General features: G+C 45.1%; 1 protein-coding gene and 1 pseudogene across 1 annotated transcript in view; one reads left to right on the forward strand and one right to left on the reverse strand.

The window, feature by feature from the left end:
• The window catches only part of RTF1 (RTF1 homolog, Paf1/RNA polymerase II complex component), a 73,951-nt gene that overhangs the window by 34,660 nt on the left and 21,687 nt on the right, over positions 1-17,604 (forward strand). Inside the window, exons 3-4 of the mRNA XM_033190482.1 lie at positions 6,803-6,950; positions 11,471-11,675. Of these exons, the coding sequence (XP_033046373.1) occupies positions 6,803-6,950; positions 11,471-11,675 (353 nt within the window). The remainder of the gene's footprint in view (positions 1-6,802; positions 6,951-11,470; positions 11,676-17,604) is intronic.
• On the reverse strand, positions 248-347 carry LOC117071680 (annotated as a pseudogene).

The following is a 17,604-nucleotide window of genomic DNA, read 5'->3' on the forward strand; positions in this document are numbered from 1 at the left end:
GAGAACCGACTCACAGCAATTCTCATTTTCACGCGGGTGTGGTGGCTCTACTAACCCTGTCTCTGCTGAAAATACAAAAATTAGGCGGGTGTGGGGGCAGTCGCCTACAGTCCCAGCTACTCGGGAGGCTGAGGCAGGAGAATCACTTGAACCCAGGAGGCGGAGGTTGCAGTGAGCCTAGATCACGCCACTGCACTCCAGTTTGGGTGACAGAGTGATTCTCCGTCTTGAAAAACAAAACAAAACAAAAAATAGGGAATGTTTCACAAATTTTCATGTCATCTTTGCACAGGGGTCAGGCTAATCTCTGTATTCTAATTTTAGATATGTGCTGCTGAAGCAAGCACAGGTAATTTTTTAAAATCAATTTTTTTTTTTTTTTTTTTTTTTGAGACGGAGTCTTGCTCTGCCACCCAGGCTGGAGTGCAGTGGCCGGATCTCAGCTCACTGCAAGCTCCGCCTCCCGGGTTTATGCCATTCTCCTGCCTCAGCCTCCTGAGTAGCTGGGACTACAGGCGCCCGCCTCGTCGCCCGGCTAGTTTTTTGTATTTTTAAGTAGAGATGGGGTTTCACCATATTAGCCAGGATGGTCTCGATCTCCTGACCTCGTGATCCGCCCGTCTCGGCCTCCCAAAGTGCTGGGATTACAGGCTTGAGCCACCGCGCCCGGCTAAAATTAATTTTTTATATTTAATTAACTAATTTATTTATTTGAGACAGGCTCTCACTCTGTCACCCAGACTGGAATGCAGTGTCGTGATCTTGGCTCCCTGCACCCTGGACCTCCTGGGTTCAAGCCATTCTCCTACCTTAACCTCCTGAGTAGCTGGGACCACAAGTGTTCACCACCATGTCTGGCTAATTTTTGTATTTTTTGTAGAGACTGAGCTTCGCCATGTTGCGCAGGCTAGTCTTGAACCCTCAGCTCAAGCAGTCAGCCTGCCTCGGCCTCCCAAAGTGCTAGGATTTCAGGTGTGAGCCACTGTGCCCAGCCTATTTTTTTATTTTTATTTTTATTTTTTGTCCCTGTTATAGCAGCAAGTGATTTTTTTTTTTTTTGAGACAAGAGTCTCGCCTGTGTCGCCCAGGCTGGAGTGCAGTGGTGCGATCTCAGATCACTGCAAGCTCCTTCTCCCGGGTTCATGCCATTCTCCTGCCTCAGCCTCCCGAGTAGCTGGGACTACAGGTGCCTGCCACCACACCTGGCTAATGTTTTTGCATGTTTAGTAGAGACGGTGTTTCACCATGTTAGCCAGGATGGTCTCGATCTCCTGACCTTGTGATCTGCCCGCCTTGGCCTCCCAGAGTGCTGGGATTACAGGCATGAGCCACCGCGCCCGGCCTGCAGCAGGTGATTTTTTTTGTTTTTTGAGACGGAGTCTCGCTCTGTCGCCCAGGCTAGAGTGCAGTGGCGCGATCTTGGCTCACTGCAAGCTGTGCCTCCCAGGTTCACGCCATTCTCTTGCCTCAGCCTCCTGCGTAGCTGGGACTACAGGCGCCTGCCACCATGCCCAGCTAATTTTTTGTACTTTTAGTAGAGATAGAGTTTCACCGTGTTAGCCAGGATGGTCTCGATCTCTTGACCTCGTGATCCGCCCGCCTCGGCCCCGCAAAGTGCTGGGATTACAGGCATGAGCCACCGCGCCTGGCCAGCAGGTGATTTTTTAAATTAAAAAATATATATCCTTAAATAGAATTGGGGTCTTGCTGTGTTTCACAGGCTGGTCTCCAACTCCTGTGTTCAAGTGATCCTCCCACAGTGCTGGGGTTATAGGTGTGAGCCGCCACACTTGGCCTGGTGATTTTTTTTTTTTTTCCAACTTTACAAATTCTTTTCTGGTTGTGCACAGTGGTGTGTTTCTGTAGTAATAGCTACTCAGGAGGTTGAGGTGGGAATATCACTTGAGCCCAGGAGTTTGAGTACAGCCTGGGCAACATAGTGAGACCTCATGGCAAAAACGAAAAGAAAATAAAAAGCAAACAACTTTTCTATATTTTTAAGGCCTAATATAGTGAACATTTATTATTATTAAAATTAGATTTTAAAGGTTTATTAAAAATAAAATACAGGCTGGGTGCAGTGGCTCATGCCTGTAGTCCCAGAACTTTGGGAGACTGAGGTGGTAGAATTGCTTGAGCTTAGGAGTTTGAGACTAGTGTTGGTAAGACAGTGAGGTCTCCTCTCTACAAAAAGTTAACAAATTATCCAGGTATGGTGGCATGCACCTGTAATCTCAGCTGCCCAGGAGGCTGAGATGAGAGAATCTCTTGAGCCCAGTAGTTCAAGGCTGCAGTGAGCTATGATCATGTCACTGCATTCCAGCCTGGTCAACAGAGCAAGACCCAATCTCAAAAATAAAAAATAAAATGGGCTGGGCGCGGTGGCTCAAGCCTGTAATCCCAGCACTTTGGGAGGCCGAGATGGGCAGATCACGAGGTCAGGAGATCGAGACCATCCTGGCTAACACAGTGAAACCCCGTCTCTACTAAAAAATACAAAAAACTAGCTGGGCGAGGTGGCGGGCGCCTGTAGTCCCAGCTACTCGGGAGGCTGAGGCAGGAGAATGGCGTAAACCCAGGAGGCAGAGCTTGTAGTGAGCTGAGATCCGGCCACTGCACTCCAGCCCAGGAGACAGAGCGAGACTCCATCTCCAAATAAAATAAAATAAAATAAAATAAAATACTTGTAAATATACAAGTAGTGGCACTACAACTTCTCAGTACTGTAACATATATGTAAGAAATTTTAGGCCAGGCGTAGTGGCCCATGCCTGTAATCCCAGCACCTTGGGAGGCCAAGGCAGGTGGATTGGGAGTCCAAGGTCCAGCCTGAGGTCAGGGGTTTGAAACCAGCCTGACCAACATGGAGAAACCCCGTCTTTACTAAAAATACAAAATTAGCCAGGTATGGTGTCGCATGCCTGTAATCCCAGCTACTCAGGAGGCTGAGGCAGGAGAATCACTTTAACCCAGTAGGCAGAGGTTGCAGTGAGCCGAGATCGGGCCTTTGCACTCCAGCCTGGGCAACAAGAGCAAAACTCTGTCTCAAAAAAAAAAAAAAGAAATTTTAAGTTTAAAAGTAAACTCACCCACATTATTGTAATCCCCCCAAAACCTTGTCACATATTTCCTTTGGTGTGCTAGACCTGGCTGAGTCAGCCTCATGGGAGGTAAGGCAGCTTTGTTGTTGGAAGAAAAACACGATGTTCCCTTCTCACTTTCAGGTTTAGTTAAGAAGGCCCCTTTTCACTCAAAGCATTTTTATTTTCTTCTAGTTTACTCTTATCTTCTCACTGCCCCACAAGGGACAAACATTATAGACTATGAATGAATGACAGTTGCTAAGCTTAGGTTGAGGCAGATTGAAGCAGATAGAGGGAGAGGGTTAAGAAAGCCGTGGCTTCCTAGCACCTGCTGAGTTGGGTTCACCTGTATGACTTCAGGTCATTTTGCTCTCATAAACACTTTTTTCCCCCGAGGAATGCAGAATTTGACTCTCTTCCATGTGACAAACTCAAATCTGTAGGCAAAAATAGACCTAGTCCCTCTGACACACATGTGACCCTGACAGCCCAACCTTTATGCTCTCAGCCTCTTCATATTCCCATTGGGTAGAAGTAGAGAGGGCCAAGACAGTGTTTGGAAAAGGTCGCTCATGCCCGTTTTCAAAACTAACCAATAAATGTTGAGAGTATCTATTATGCATATAGTTGTGTAATTGTTTTATAACAAGAGCCAGTGTAAAAGGTGTTTTATATATTACTCGAGTAATATCTTCATTGTCAGCATAGAAAGTTGGTATATTAGGCCGGGCGCGGTGACTCAAGCCTGTAGTCCCTGCACTTTGGGAGGCAGAGGTGGGTGGATAGCTTGAGGTCGGGAGTTTGAGACCAGCCTGGCCAACATGGCGAAACCCCATCTCCACTAAAAATACAAAAATTAGCCGGGCATTGTGGCAGGCACCTGTAATTCCAGCTACTTGGGAGGCTGAGGCAGGAGAATCGCTTGAACCCAGGAGGCAGAGGTTGCAGTGAGCCAGGATCATACCACTGCACTCCACCCTGGGTGACAGAGTGAGACTCCATTTAAAAAAAAAAAAAAAGTTGATATATTTTAGCTCAGTTAACTAAGAAAGTGAACACTTTGGCCTTCTTTAGGTTGTTTCATACTGGCTTTAAAATTGTCTTCCTGGCCAGGCACAATGGCTCCTGCCTGTAATCCCAGCACTCTAGGAGGCCGAGGCAGGTGAATCACGTGGTCAGGAGATCGAGACCATCCTGGCTAACATGGTGAAACCCTGTCTCTACTAAAAAATACAAAAAAAAAAAAAAAAATTAGCTGGGCGCGGTGGCAGGTGCCTATAGTCCCCGCTACTCAGTAGGCTGAGGCAGGAGAATGGCATGAACCCGGGAGGTGGAGCTTGCAGTGAGCCAAGATCACGCCACTGCACTCCAGCCTGGGCGACACAGCGAGACTCCATCTCAAAAAAAGAAAAAAATTATCTTCCTTGAAATGATGAAAATGTGAAATGATTGAAAACTCAGTCATTAAAAGGGAAGCATTAGGGCTATGCAAGGTGGCTTGTGCCTATAATCCCAGCACTTCGGGAGGCCAAGGCTGGAGGATTGTATGAGTCTAGGAGTCTGAGACCAGCTTGAGTGACATAGCAAGACCCTGTCTCTACAAAAAAATTTAAAAATTAGCTTGGCATGATGGTGCACACCTATAGTCCCAGCTACTCAGGAGGCTGAGGTAGGAGGATCACATGAACCTGGGAGGTGGAGGCTGCAGTGAGCTATGAACCTGCTGCCCTGCACTCCAGCCTGGGTGACAAACAAGACCCTGGCTCAAAAACAAAAAAAAAAGATTTAAAATAGCACCCTTTTACAATGTTTTGTGACGGTAAACTAGCAGACTGTTCTTAAGAATAGCTCATATGGAAAATTTCTAAGTTGGAAACATCTTCAGAACTACACCTCTACCCAACCCCATCCCCTCAAAAAAAAGACCAAAATAATTTACTTCTATTACCTATTGTGAAAATAGGAGGTTAATTTCTCATCCTGTTATAGAAGGAACAAAGACTTTGTGCCTTTGTTGGATATTAGATATAGAAATATTATGTTAATGCCAGACTTAATATTCAGTCTGTGATAATCAAAAGATGATTATTCTTTATGGTAATTAGAATAAAGTTTCTGAGTAAAGTATTTTTCACCTAAAATCATTTTAAGTTGGCAAGTTAAGATATCAAAGGAGATATGGTTTAATGTAACTAAATAGTCTGCAAATTTGTAAAGTGGTTGTATGGCCTTTCAACTTATAATTAAAGTGCTTGAAGATAGCTTTTTGGTCTTGAGGTAGTTAACTGTATTGCCTGCCTGTTTGACAGTGCACATTACAGGTTCCTTATGTTTAGATATCTGGGATTTCCTGTTTATGATCCAGTTTAAATGTCATGTTATTGTGTAATATATGCCACTGTTTTAAAAAGGATATTCACATATATTTAATGATGTACATTACTTTCTGCTTCTTTGGAGTTAGTGCCAGTGCTGCCATTCATGCCAAAGAATGGCCGTCATCCTTTCTCTCTGTGCTTTCTGCAGTTTTCTCCTGGGCACAGGCTACGTTCCCTGCCTTCCTGAGACCCACCCCGGAACTAAACCATTCTCCATACTGAAACCCAGACATATCAACCATTAACGATTACTGCCATCTCTGCCACATAAAACATCAGAAGCTGTTTTTTTGACTTGCCATAAAGTTGATATCTTTTCTGTTTTCTATTGGCAATAAAACATCCATGAGCTGGGTGCAGGATGCGCACCTGTAGTTCCAGCTACTTAGGAGGCTCAGGTGAGAGGATCACTTGAGCCCAGGAGTTCAAGGCCAGCTTCGGCAACGTAGCAAGAACCTGTCTGAAAATAAAAGAAAAAATAATAATTAAATTATATGTTTATATGTAACTTTTCTCCTGTTTCTAAGAAATTTCAGACCAGAAGTTCTAAAGTTATAAGCAAGTTTTCAAAAATCTAGGCTGGGGCCAGGCACAGTGGCTCACACCTGTAATCCCAACACTTTGGGAGGCCAAGGCAGGCGAATTGCTTGAGCTCAGGAGTTTAAGACCAGCCTGGGCAATGTGGTGAAACCCCGTCTCTACAAAAAATACAAAGATTAGCCGGGTGTGGTGGTACACGCCTATGGTCCCAACTACTTGAGAGGCTGAGGCAGGAGGATAGCTTGATCCTGGGAGGTCAAGGCTGCCGTGAGCCCGAGATGGCACCACTGCACTCTAGCCTGGGTGACAGAGTGAGACCTTGTCTCAAAAACAAAAATTTATGCTGGGCGCAGTGGCTCATGTCTGTAATCCCAGCATTTTGGGAGGCCAAGACAGGAGGATTATCTGAGCTCAGGAGTTCAAGACCAGCCTGGGCAACATAGTGAAACCCCGTCTCTACAAAAAATACAAAAATTAGCTGGGTGTGGTGGGGCACATCTATAGTCCCAACTACTCCGGAGGCCAAAGTGGGAGGATGGCTTGAGCCTGGGAATCAGAGGTTGCAGTGAGCCAAGATTGTGCCACTGCACTCCAGCCTGGGCAACAGAGTGAGACCCTGTTTCAAAAAAAAAAATTTTTTTTTCTTTTTTTTCCCAAAAATCTGTATTTTTTTTCATATGAAGTGTATTTGTTTTGGATTCAAAGATGAATGCCAGAGACTCTTAACTCTTGAGTCTTCCAGCTTTTCCCAATAAAGTCCCTATTCCTATTTCAGTCTTCCTTTTTCTTTTCTCCTTATAGTGGACATTTGGGAGCAATAAAAATAAGAAGAAAGGAAAAGCCAGAAAAATAGAGAAGAAAGGAACCATGAAGAAACAGGCCAACAAAACTGCCTCCTCAGGCAGTTCAGACAAAGACAGTTCAGCTGAGAGCTCAGCCCCTGAGGAAGGTGAGCTGAGCAGCCTAGACCTGGAAGGTCAACTCCCACTCTTGTCAGCTTGAAGGTGCCAAGTCAGAAGTGGGGAGGAAGGGGGGTACCTGCATTCAGCATGACCTCTTCTTTAGAGCAGTGGTTCTTAACTTTTTCCATGGTCATGGATGCTTTGAGAATCTGAATGAAGCAAGAAAAATGCATGTAATTCCAAAGGTTGGTGAGACTCCTGACACCTATCCCTGGAACCCGCAAGGATTCCTGCATTAGTCTTGAATACCCTGAGTGCCTTTCCCTCCCCTTTTTTTCTTGCTTATGCATAGTCTGACTGAGGAGGGAAATCTCAGTAGAAAATGTTCCTTTTCTGGAAGCCAATTCCAGAATTTTTAAACACTAGTTTGAAAAGTGAACTTGGGCCAGGTGCAGTGGCTCATATTTGTAATCTCAACACTTTGGGAGGCCAAGGTGGGAGGATTGCTTGAGCCCAGGAGTTCAGGACCAGCCTGGGTAACATAGTGAGATCCCATCTCTCCGAAAAAAAATATTAAAAATTAGCTGGGTGTTATGGTATGACCTGAGGTCCCAACTACTCAGGAGGCTGAGGTGGGAGGATTGCTTGAGCCCAGGAATTCGAGGTTACTGTGAGCTATGATCACACCACTGCACCCCAGCCTAAGTGACAGAGCAAGACCCTGTCTCAAAAAAAACAAAAAAAAAAGTAGGAAAAAAAAGAAAAGAAAAATGCATGGACACTGGGAGAGAAAATAAGAGTGAACTTGTTCCAGGACTAGAATGATAACCTGTAAATTATAAAAATGTTAAAAACATTTTTTAAAAAAATGTTTACATACAAGCTGACTTTATAAAATTGGCCTGACCTGGTTTTGAGCACATGCCTATGAATGTTAGCTCAAATTGAGTCAAGTACAGTTCCTGTTAAATTGCTGACTTAGCTCAGTACTCATTGTACTCACATAGTTTTTCCATGTCAACATTTGTCCTATTAAGATCCACTGTTATTAAAAATTCACTAATCAATTTTTAATGATTCATTAAAATTTTTTTTTTTTTTTAAATTTATTTTTGAGACAGAGTTTCGCTCTTGTCACCCAGGCTGGAGTGCAATGGCGTGATCTTGGCTCACTGTGACCTCCGTCTCCCGGGGTTCAAGTGATTCTCCTGCCTCAAGTAGCTGGGATAACAGATGCCCGCCAGCACACTTAGCTAATTTTTTGTATTTTTAGTAGAGATGGGGTTTCACCATATTGTCTGGGCTGGTCTTAAACTCGTGACCTCAGGTGATCTACCCACCTTGTCCTCCCAAAGTGCTGGGATTACAGGCGTGAGCCGCCACACCCAGCCATAATTTTTTTTTTTTTTTAATGCCAGCTAATAAATGAAAAAGAAATTACAGGGTTAGAAAAATCACTACTTTTCAATCATAGTGATAAAGTTGATTTACTCAAGAATCCTCAATGATTCTCACTGGGTGAGAGTTTTTTGGAAAACAAAATTTTATTTTATTTTTTTATTTTTTATTTTTATTTTTATTGTTTATTTATTTATTTATTTATTTTGAGATGGAGTCTTGCTCTGTTGCCCAGGCTGGAGTGCAGTGGCGCAATCTCGGCTCACTGCACGCTCCGCCTCCCGGGTTCACACCATTCTCCTGCCTCAGCCTCCCGAGTAGCTGGGACTACAAGCGCCCGCCACCATGCCTGGCTAATTTTTTTGTATTTTTAGTAGAGACAGGGTTTCACCGTGTTAGTCAGGATGGTCTTGATCTCCTGACCTCGTGATCCGCCTGCCTCGGCCTCCCCAAGTGCTGGGATTACAGGCGTGAGCCACTGTGGCCGGCCGGAAAACAAACTTTTATAGTCTTAAACCTTCTCCCTATACATACTATTATGTAAAGAGGAAAAAGTGCCTTTACAAAGGGAAAATCTGGGAGACACCACCTTTACCAAGTAATCCAAATTAAAATAATGGGACAAACAGATGTTAGGGCTTCCTGATGTGATACATTGAAAAGGACACAATCACTTATGGAATATTCTTGCCAAAAATTCATAATCTGAATTGTTTCTTAACAAATCAGCCGGCCGGGCGCGGTGGCTCAAGCCTGTAATCCCAGCACTTTGGGAGGCCGAGATGGGTGGATCACGAGGTCAGGAGATCGAGACCATCCTGGCTAACACGGTGAAACCCCGTCTCTACTAAAAATACAAAAACTAGCTGGGCGAGGTGGCGGGCGCCTGTAGTCCCAGCTACTCGGGAGGCTGAGGCAGGAGAATGGCGTAAACCCGGGAGGCGGAGCTTGCAGTGAGCTGAGATCCGGCCACTGCACTCCAGTCCGGGAGACAGAGCGAGACTCCGCCTCAAAAAAAAAAAAAAAAAAAAAAACAAATCAGCCAAACCAAATGAAATGGACATTTGATAACTGTTGCTATTTCAACTTAAATTAACTAAAAATTAATGTTTAAAATTTAGTTTTCAGTTGCCCTAGCCACATTTGAGTTTGTGAATGCCCATATGTGGTGGCTGCTGTTCAGGTAGACAGAATTTTCATCACTACCTTACGAAATTCTACTAGACAAATTTTTTGGGCTTGTACTCTTCAAAAGTTCAGTGCACCAACAAGTGGATAAAGAAAATGTGTATGTATGCCGGCCGGGCATGGTGGCTCACACCTGTAATCCTAGCACTTTGGGAGGCCGAGGCAGGTAGATCACAAGGTCAAGAGCTCGAGACCATCCTGGCCAACATGGTGAAACCCCATCTCTACTAAAAATACGAAAATTAGCTGAGTGTGGTGGTGCATACCTGTAATCTCTAATACTTGGGAGGCTGAGGCAGGAGAATCGCTTGAACCAGGGAGTTGGAGGTTGCAGTGAGCCGAGATCACGCGACTGCATTCTAGTCTGCCAACAGAGCAGGACTCTGTCTCAAAAATAAAATAAAATAAAATAAAGTGTATGTATGCCATAGACTATTACTCAGCCATAAAACGGAATGAAATGATGGCCTTTGCAGCAACTTATTGGAGCTGGAGGCCATTTTTCTAAGTAAAGTAACTTAGGAACGGAAAACCAAATATTGTATGTTCTCATGTATAAGTGGTGTTTAAGCCATCAGGATGCAAAGGCATAGAATGGTATAATGGGGCCAGGTGCAGTGGCTCACGCCTGTAGTCCCAGCACTTTGGTAGGCCAAGGCAGGTGGATCACTTGAGGTCAGGAGTTTGAGACAAGCCTGGCAACATGGTGAGGCCCCATCTCTGCTAAAAATACAAAAATTAGCCAGGCATGGTGGTACGCTCCTGTGGTGCCAGCTACTCAGTAGGAGGCTGAGCCATGAGAATTGCTTGAAGAGGAGGTTGCAGTGAGCCGAGATCAGGCGATAGAGTGAGACTCTGTCTCCAAAAAAAAAAAAAAAGAATGGTATAATGGACTTTGGGGACTTAGGGAGGGAGTGAGGGATAAAAGACTAAATATTGGGCACAGTATGCACTGCTTGGGTGATAGGTACACCAAAATCTCAGAAATCACCACTAAAGAACTTATCCATATAATCAGGCCAGGTGCGGTGGCTCACACCTGTAATCCCAGCACTTTGGGAGGCTGAGGTGGGTAGATCATGAGGTCAGGAGATTGAGACCATCCTGGTTAACACGGTGAAACCCTGTCTCTATTTAAAAAATACAAAAAAATGAGCCAGGTGTGGTGGTGGGCACCTGTAGTGGGCACCCGAGCTTGCAGTGAGCCGAGATCGCACCACTGCACTCCAGCCTGGGCGACAGAGCGACACTCTGTCTCAAAAAAAAAAAAAAAATCTGGGGGCCGGGCGCAGTGGCTCACGTCTGTAATCCCAGCACTTTGGGAGGCGAAGGCAAGTGGATCTCTTGAGGTCAGGAGTTAAAAACCAGCCTGGCTAACATGGTGAAACCCCATCTCTACTAAAAATACAAAAATTAGCTGAGCACCTGAGCTATTCGGGAGTCTGAGGCAAGAGAATTGCTTGAACCTGGGAGGTGAAGAATGCAGTGAGCCGAGATCGCACCACTGTACTCCAGCCTGGGTGACAAGCAAAAATTGCCTCAAACAGAATAAATAGGCCGGGCATGGTGATTCACGCCTGTAATCCCAGCACTGGGAGGCTGAGGTGGGCGGATCACCTGAGGTTAGGAGTTCGAGACCAGTCTGACCAATATGGTGAACCCCGTCTCCAATAAAAATAGAAAATCAGCCGGGTGTGGTGGCACACACCTGTAATCCCTACTACTTGGGAGGCTGAGGCAAGAGAATCACTTGAACCCGGTGGGTGGAGGTTGCAGTGAGCTGAGATTGTACCACTTGCACTCCAGCCTGGGCAATAAGAGCAAAACTCCATCTCAAAAAAAAAGTGAAAACAAATAAGTAAAATAACAAACTGGTTTCTTACTGTAGCCTGAAGAAGGGTGATGTTGTCAACATTGTGGAGCCGCTTGTGGCCTGTCTGCTGGAGCATAGTGTAATCTTGTGTTTGGGCCTTTGTTGCAGGTGAAGTGTCAGACTCTGACAGCAACAGCTCCTCTTCCAGTTCAGATTCAGACTCTTCCTCAGAAGATGAAGAGTTCCATGATGGCTATGGAGAAGACCTCATGGGAGATGAGGAAGACAGGGCCCGTCTGGAACAGATGACAGAAAAAGAGAGAGAGCAAGAACTGTTCAATCGCATAGAGAAGAGGGAGGTGTTGAAAAGAAGGTAAGGTTGAGTCCTCGTTGTTCCCCCCTGCCCCCACCTTTTCCGTTCATCTCTTTTCTCATACTCCTCTGTCCTTCACACCTGCCCTACATACGGAGACTGCATTTGGAGTTGATTGTTAACATGATGAGAGGCAAATGATGTATTAAATTTCAATCACATTTATTTACTCAGTGCCACTGGCTTTATTTACTAATGTACGTTATTCAGAAGGTTTTATTCATATTATTTATGTGCATTATTTAATCTTCACAACTGCTCTGTGAAGTTGGTTATACCATATTACAGAGGTAGAAGCTTAGGCTTAGAGACATTAGGTAACTAAAGACTAAGCTGCATGAAGGGAGAGATTTTGTCCTTTTCGCCATTCTATTCCTGGTGCCTAGAACGATACCTGCCACAGCGATATGCACTAAATACTTGTTGAGTGAATGAATGAAGAAACTTGCCCAAGGTGATTTAGGTGGTAAGTGGTAGAACTGAATTTCAAACCTAGGACCGTCTTGACACCATAAAACACACTGTGGCTACATCCTCTCCTGCCTCACATTTCCTATTACTTTACCTGTTCTGTAACACAGCACTACAGGCAGCATTCTAAAGAGAATTACACACTTTGGGAGGCCAAGGTGGATGAATCACCAGAGGTCAGGAGTTCTAGACCAGCCTGGCCAACATGGTGAAAACCCATCTCTACTAAAAATACAAAAAAATTAGCCTGGTGTGGTGGTGTGCACCTATAGTCCCAGATACTCAGGAGGCTGAGGCAGGAAAATTGGTTCAACCTGGGAGATGATGGTTGCAGTGAGCTGAGATGGCGCCACTGCACTCTAGTCTTGGTGAAAGCAAGACTCTGTCTCAATAAAAAGCAAAAATAAAAATAAATAAATAAATGGAATTACAGGCCAAGTGTGGTGGCTCACACCTGTAATCCCTGCACTTTGGGAGGCCGAGGCGGGTAGATCACTTGAAGTCAGGAGTTCAAGACCAGCCTGGCCAACATGGTGAAACCCATCTCTACTAAAAATACAAAAAATTAGCCGAGCATGGTGGCACGCACCTGTAATGCCAGCTATTCAGGATCCTGAGGCAGGAGAATGACTTGAACCCAGGAGGCGGAGGTTGCAGTGGGCCAAGATTACACCACTGGACTCCAGCCTAGGTGACAGAGGGACACTCCGTCTTAAAAAAAAAATAAAAAATAAAGGGAATTGCAGGCCTGGAGCGGTGGCTTACACCTGTAATCCCAGCACTTTGGGAGGCCAAGGTGGGTGGATCACTTGATTCCAGGAATTCAAGACCAGTCTTGGCAACATGGCAAAACCCTGTCTCCTACAAAAAATAGTCAGGCGTGGTGGCCCATGCCTGTAGTCCCAGGTACTTGGGAGGCTGAGTCAAGCAGGAGTATCATTTCAGCCCGGAATGTGGAGTTTGCAGTGAGCTGAGATTGCACCACTGCACTTCAGCCTGGGTGACAGAGTGAGACCCTGTGTTAAGAAAAAGGGAGGGGAATTACAGAGATTGTTTGTCTTGATAAAGATCAGTACATGATTTGATTTCTACTAAGCAAAAAGTATTGAGGTAATCATAAGGTTGCCTTGGTTTTAGAACATGAATACAGTAATGATTGAGAGTAATGTGGGAACACATCAAATGATATATAAAAATTAAATGAACAAATGGTGTTTTAAAGCTTTGTATTTTACAAATTGGCTTCAAATTGTTCAAGCTCCTAGGTTGAAAACATTTCCCAAATTCTTATTTGGAGCCCTGTCTTCACAGGATTCAAGACTTGGAATTTCTCCTCATTATGTACAAGTTAGGTATCTGACTACCCTCTAACACGGTTTTTGTATTTTTTTAAAAAGTCAAATGTTAAATTGCTTTTTGGTATTTAGAAGCTGCTTCAGTGTTTTCAACTTTTGCCATATTTTAAATGGAAAAGTTTAAAATATGGCAGTAGTTCTTCCTTATCTTCTAACAGAATTTCAAGGTAAAAATAAACTTGGCTTTTGTCTTGGAAATAAAATAGCCCTCAGAATGAGGATCCTACCTATTTAATCTCATGAAAGGAAAACAGAAGCATTTTCTTTGGCAGCAGTTAGTTCCTTTTCATCTGGGAGTTTTGTTTGTCCCTTCTGGAGACCATATTAAGTATGCCGAGTTATCCTAGAGAAGAATGTTTGGCTTTCAGTCAGCAGCAAGCAATAGACATTTGATTTTTGTTTTTTTGTTTTTTTTACGTGTGTGTTTTTTGTTTTTTGTTTTGAGACAGGCTTTTGCTCTTGTTGCCGACTGGAGTGCAATGGCACAATCTCGGCTTACCACAGCCTCCACTTCCTGGGTTCAAGCGATTCTCCTGCATGAGCCTCCCAAGTAGCTGGGATTACAGATGCCCGCCACCACACCTGGCCAATTTTTGTATTTTTAGTAGAGACAGGGTTTCGCCATGTTGGCCAGGCTGGTCTCAAACTCCTGACCTCATGTGATCCACCTGCCTCAGCCTCCCAAAGTGCTGGGATTACAGGCGTGAGCCACCATGCTCGGCCTCAACATTTGTTTTGAGTGTGAATGCTTCCAAGTTTACCTATATTGGAACAAATAGGACTTAATAAACTGTGCTGGAGTTGCCAGACGGTTTAAAATTTGCATGTCTGAACTGTGGAAAGCATAGCAAGATGTTGTCATGTAAGGCCAATAAGTCCTATGACAAAATCACAAAGTAGGTCGAGGGTAATAGGCGATTTGTCTCAAACTTAGTTTTTATGTTTTTCACCTTATGTGAATGAGACAGTTGACTGATTCAGTGACTTTTAAAAAATATTTTGTTTTTTTAGACACAGTCTGGCTTTGTCATCCAGGCTGGAGTGCAGTGGTGTGAACTCAGCTCTCTACAATTGCCACCTCCTGGATTCAAGCCAGCCTCCCACCTCAGCCTCCCAAGTAGCTGGGTCTACAGGCTGTCTACAGGCTACCATGCCTGGCTAATATTTTTTTCTTTTTTTTTTTTTTTTGAGATGGAGTCTCACTCTGTTGCCCAGGGTGGAATGCAGTGACACAATCTTAGCTCACTGCAATCTCCACTTCCCAGGTTCAGTGATTCTCCTGCCTCAGCCTCCTGTGTAGCTGGGATTACAGGCACACGCCACCACACCCGGCTAATTTTTTTTTTTTTTGCTCTTGTTGCCCAGGCTGGAGTGCAGTGGCACAATCTCGGCTCACTGCAACTCCGCCTCCCGGGTTCAAGCAATTATCCCGCCTCAGCCTCCCCTGTAGCTGGAATTACAGGCACCCACCACCCCACCTGGCCAATTTTTGTATTTTTAGTAGAGATGGGGTTTCACTGTGTTGGCCGGGCTGGTCTCCAACTCCTGACCTCAGATGATCCACCTGCCTCGGCCTCCCAAATTGCTGGGATTACAGGCGTAGGCCACTGTGCCTGGCTAATTTTTGTATTTTAAGTAGAAACAGGTCTTCACTATGTTGGCCAGGCTAGTTTCCAAGTCCTGACCTTAAGTGATGCTCCCATCTTGGCCCCCAAACTGCCAGGATCACAGGCGTGAGCTACCACGCCTGGCCTGGCTGATTTTTCTTTTTCTTTTTTTTTTTTTTTTTTGAGGCGGAGTCTCGCTCTGTCGCCCAGGCTGGAGTGCAGTGGCCGGATCTCAGCTCACTGCAAGCTCCGCCTCCCGCGTTCCCACCATTCTCCTGCCTCAGCCTCCCAAGTAGCTGGGACTACAGTCACCCGTCACCTGGCCCGGCTAGTTTTTTGTATTTTTAGTAGAGACGGGGTTTCACTGTGTTCGCCAGGATGGTCTCGATCTCCTGACCTTGTGATCCGCCCGTCTCGGCCTCCCAAAGTGCTGGGATTACAGGCTTGAGCCACCGCGCCCGGCCTTTTCTTTTTTTTTGAGACGGAGTCTTGCTCTGTTGCCCAGGCTGGAGTGCAGTGGTGCGATCTCGGCTCACTGCAAGCTCCACCTCCCAGGTTCACACCATTCTCCTGCCTCAGCCTCCCTAGTGGCTGGGTCTACAGGCGCCAGCCACCACGCCTGGCTAATTTTTTGTATTTTTAGTAGAGACGGGGTTTCACTGTGTTAGCCAGGATGGTCTCGATCTCCTGACCTCGTGATCCACCCACCTCGGCCTCCTAAAGTGCTGGGATTACAGGCCTGAGCCACCCCGCCCAGCAGCCTGGCTAATTTTTCATATTGGCCAGACTGGTCTGGAATTCCTGACCTCAGGTGATCCACCCACCTCAGCTTTCCAAAGTGCTGGGATTACAGACGTAAGCCACCTCTCCTGGCGCTGTATTTGTTTCTTTTGTTTTTTTTTGTAGAGAGGGGGTTTTGCCATGTTGCCCAGGCTGGTCTTGAACTCCTGATCTCAAGCAATTCGTCCACCTCAGCTTCCCAAAATGCTGAGGTTACAGGTGTGAATCACCACCCTCAGCTTCAGTGACTTTTTTTGGTGACTGTAAGAATGGTTTAGTGTGCTGATTATTAAGACAAATGTTCAGAGCCATCATAGAAAACTGATATTTTTATAGTTCATTTGTTTAGCTTCAGGGCAGTGCAATATGGAAACTCTGGAATTTCCCGCATATTTTTTACTTTAAAAGGTCTTTATATGGATCGCATTTAATCTTCATAGTCTTTTTATGTAAGCACCATGAGCATCCTGTTCTCTAGGCAGCAGCACCAGTAGTGAGATGTCATTTTCAGTTGTTAGATTCTTCATGGGGGCAGGAAGCATAAAAGGGAGCCTGGTTGTAGAAAGGGCACCGACATTGCAGTCGGAAGGTCTAGGTTCAAGTCAGACTCGCTGGCGAGGTGATCGGAGTTAAATCACTTTCTCTTCTGGCCTCAGTTTCCTCCTCAGGGGTTGTTGTAAACCTCAAGTGAGATGATATACATAAGAACATTATGTAAATGTAAACTATCACTGACTCTAAAAAAAAGCTTTGTTTAAAATAGCCCACTTAAAGTGTATAATTCAGTGGTTTTTATATGTCCACAGAGCTGTGCAATCACCACCACAATTAATTCTAGAGCATTTTATCACTCCTCTATTTCCCCATAAGCCTCCCAGCCCTAAGCAACCACTAATCTCCTTTCTGTCTCTCTAGAGTTGCCTATTCTGGATATGTTTATTATTATTGTAGGGTCTCGTTCCGTCGCCCAGGCTAGAGTGCCGTGGCGTGATTATAGTTAACTGAAGCCTTGATCTCCTGTGTTCAAGCAATCCTCCCGCCTCAGTCTCCAAGTAGCTGGGACTATAGGAGTGTGCCACCACCCGGCCAATTTTTAAAACTTTTATTAAAGACGAGGTCTCGGCCGGGCGCGGTGGCTCAAGCCTGTAATCCCAGCACTTTGGGAGGCCGAGACGGGTGGATCACGAGGTCAGGAGATCGAGACCATCCTGGCTAACACGGTGAAACCCCGTCTCTACTAAAAATACAAAAACTAGCCGGGCGAGGTGGCGGGCGCCTGTAGTCCCAGCTACTCGGGAGCCTGAGGCAGGAGAATGGCGTAAACCCGGGAGGCGGAGCTTGCAGTGAGCTGAGATCTGGCCACTGCACTCCAGTCCGGGCGACAGAGCGAGACTCCGCCTCAAAAAAAAAAAAAAAAAAAAAAAACGAGGTCTCACTGTGTTGTCCAGGCTGGTCTTGAACTCCTGGCTTCAAGCAATCCTGCTGCCTCGGCCTCCCAAAGTGTTTAGATTACAGGCATTAGCCACCATGCCCGACCTAGATATTTTATATAAATGAAATCATAATATGTAGTCTTTTGTGATTGACTTCTTTCACTTAGTGTGTTTTTGAGGTTTATCCATTTAGCATGCATTAGTACTTCACTCCTTTTTATGTCTGAGTAATATTCCATTGTATGTATATACCACCTTTTGTTTATCCATCCATTGATTAATA

This window comes from Trachypithecus francoisi, unplaced genomic scaffold (assembly GCF_009764315.1).
Source record: "Trachypithecus francoisi isolate TF-2019V2 unplaced genomic scaffold, Tfra_2.0 Lachesis_group3, whole genome shotgun sequence".
Taxonomy (NCBI): domain Eukaryota; kingdom Metazoa; phylum Chordata; class Mammalia; order Primates; family Cercopithecidae; genus Trachypithecus; species Trachypithecus francoisi.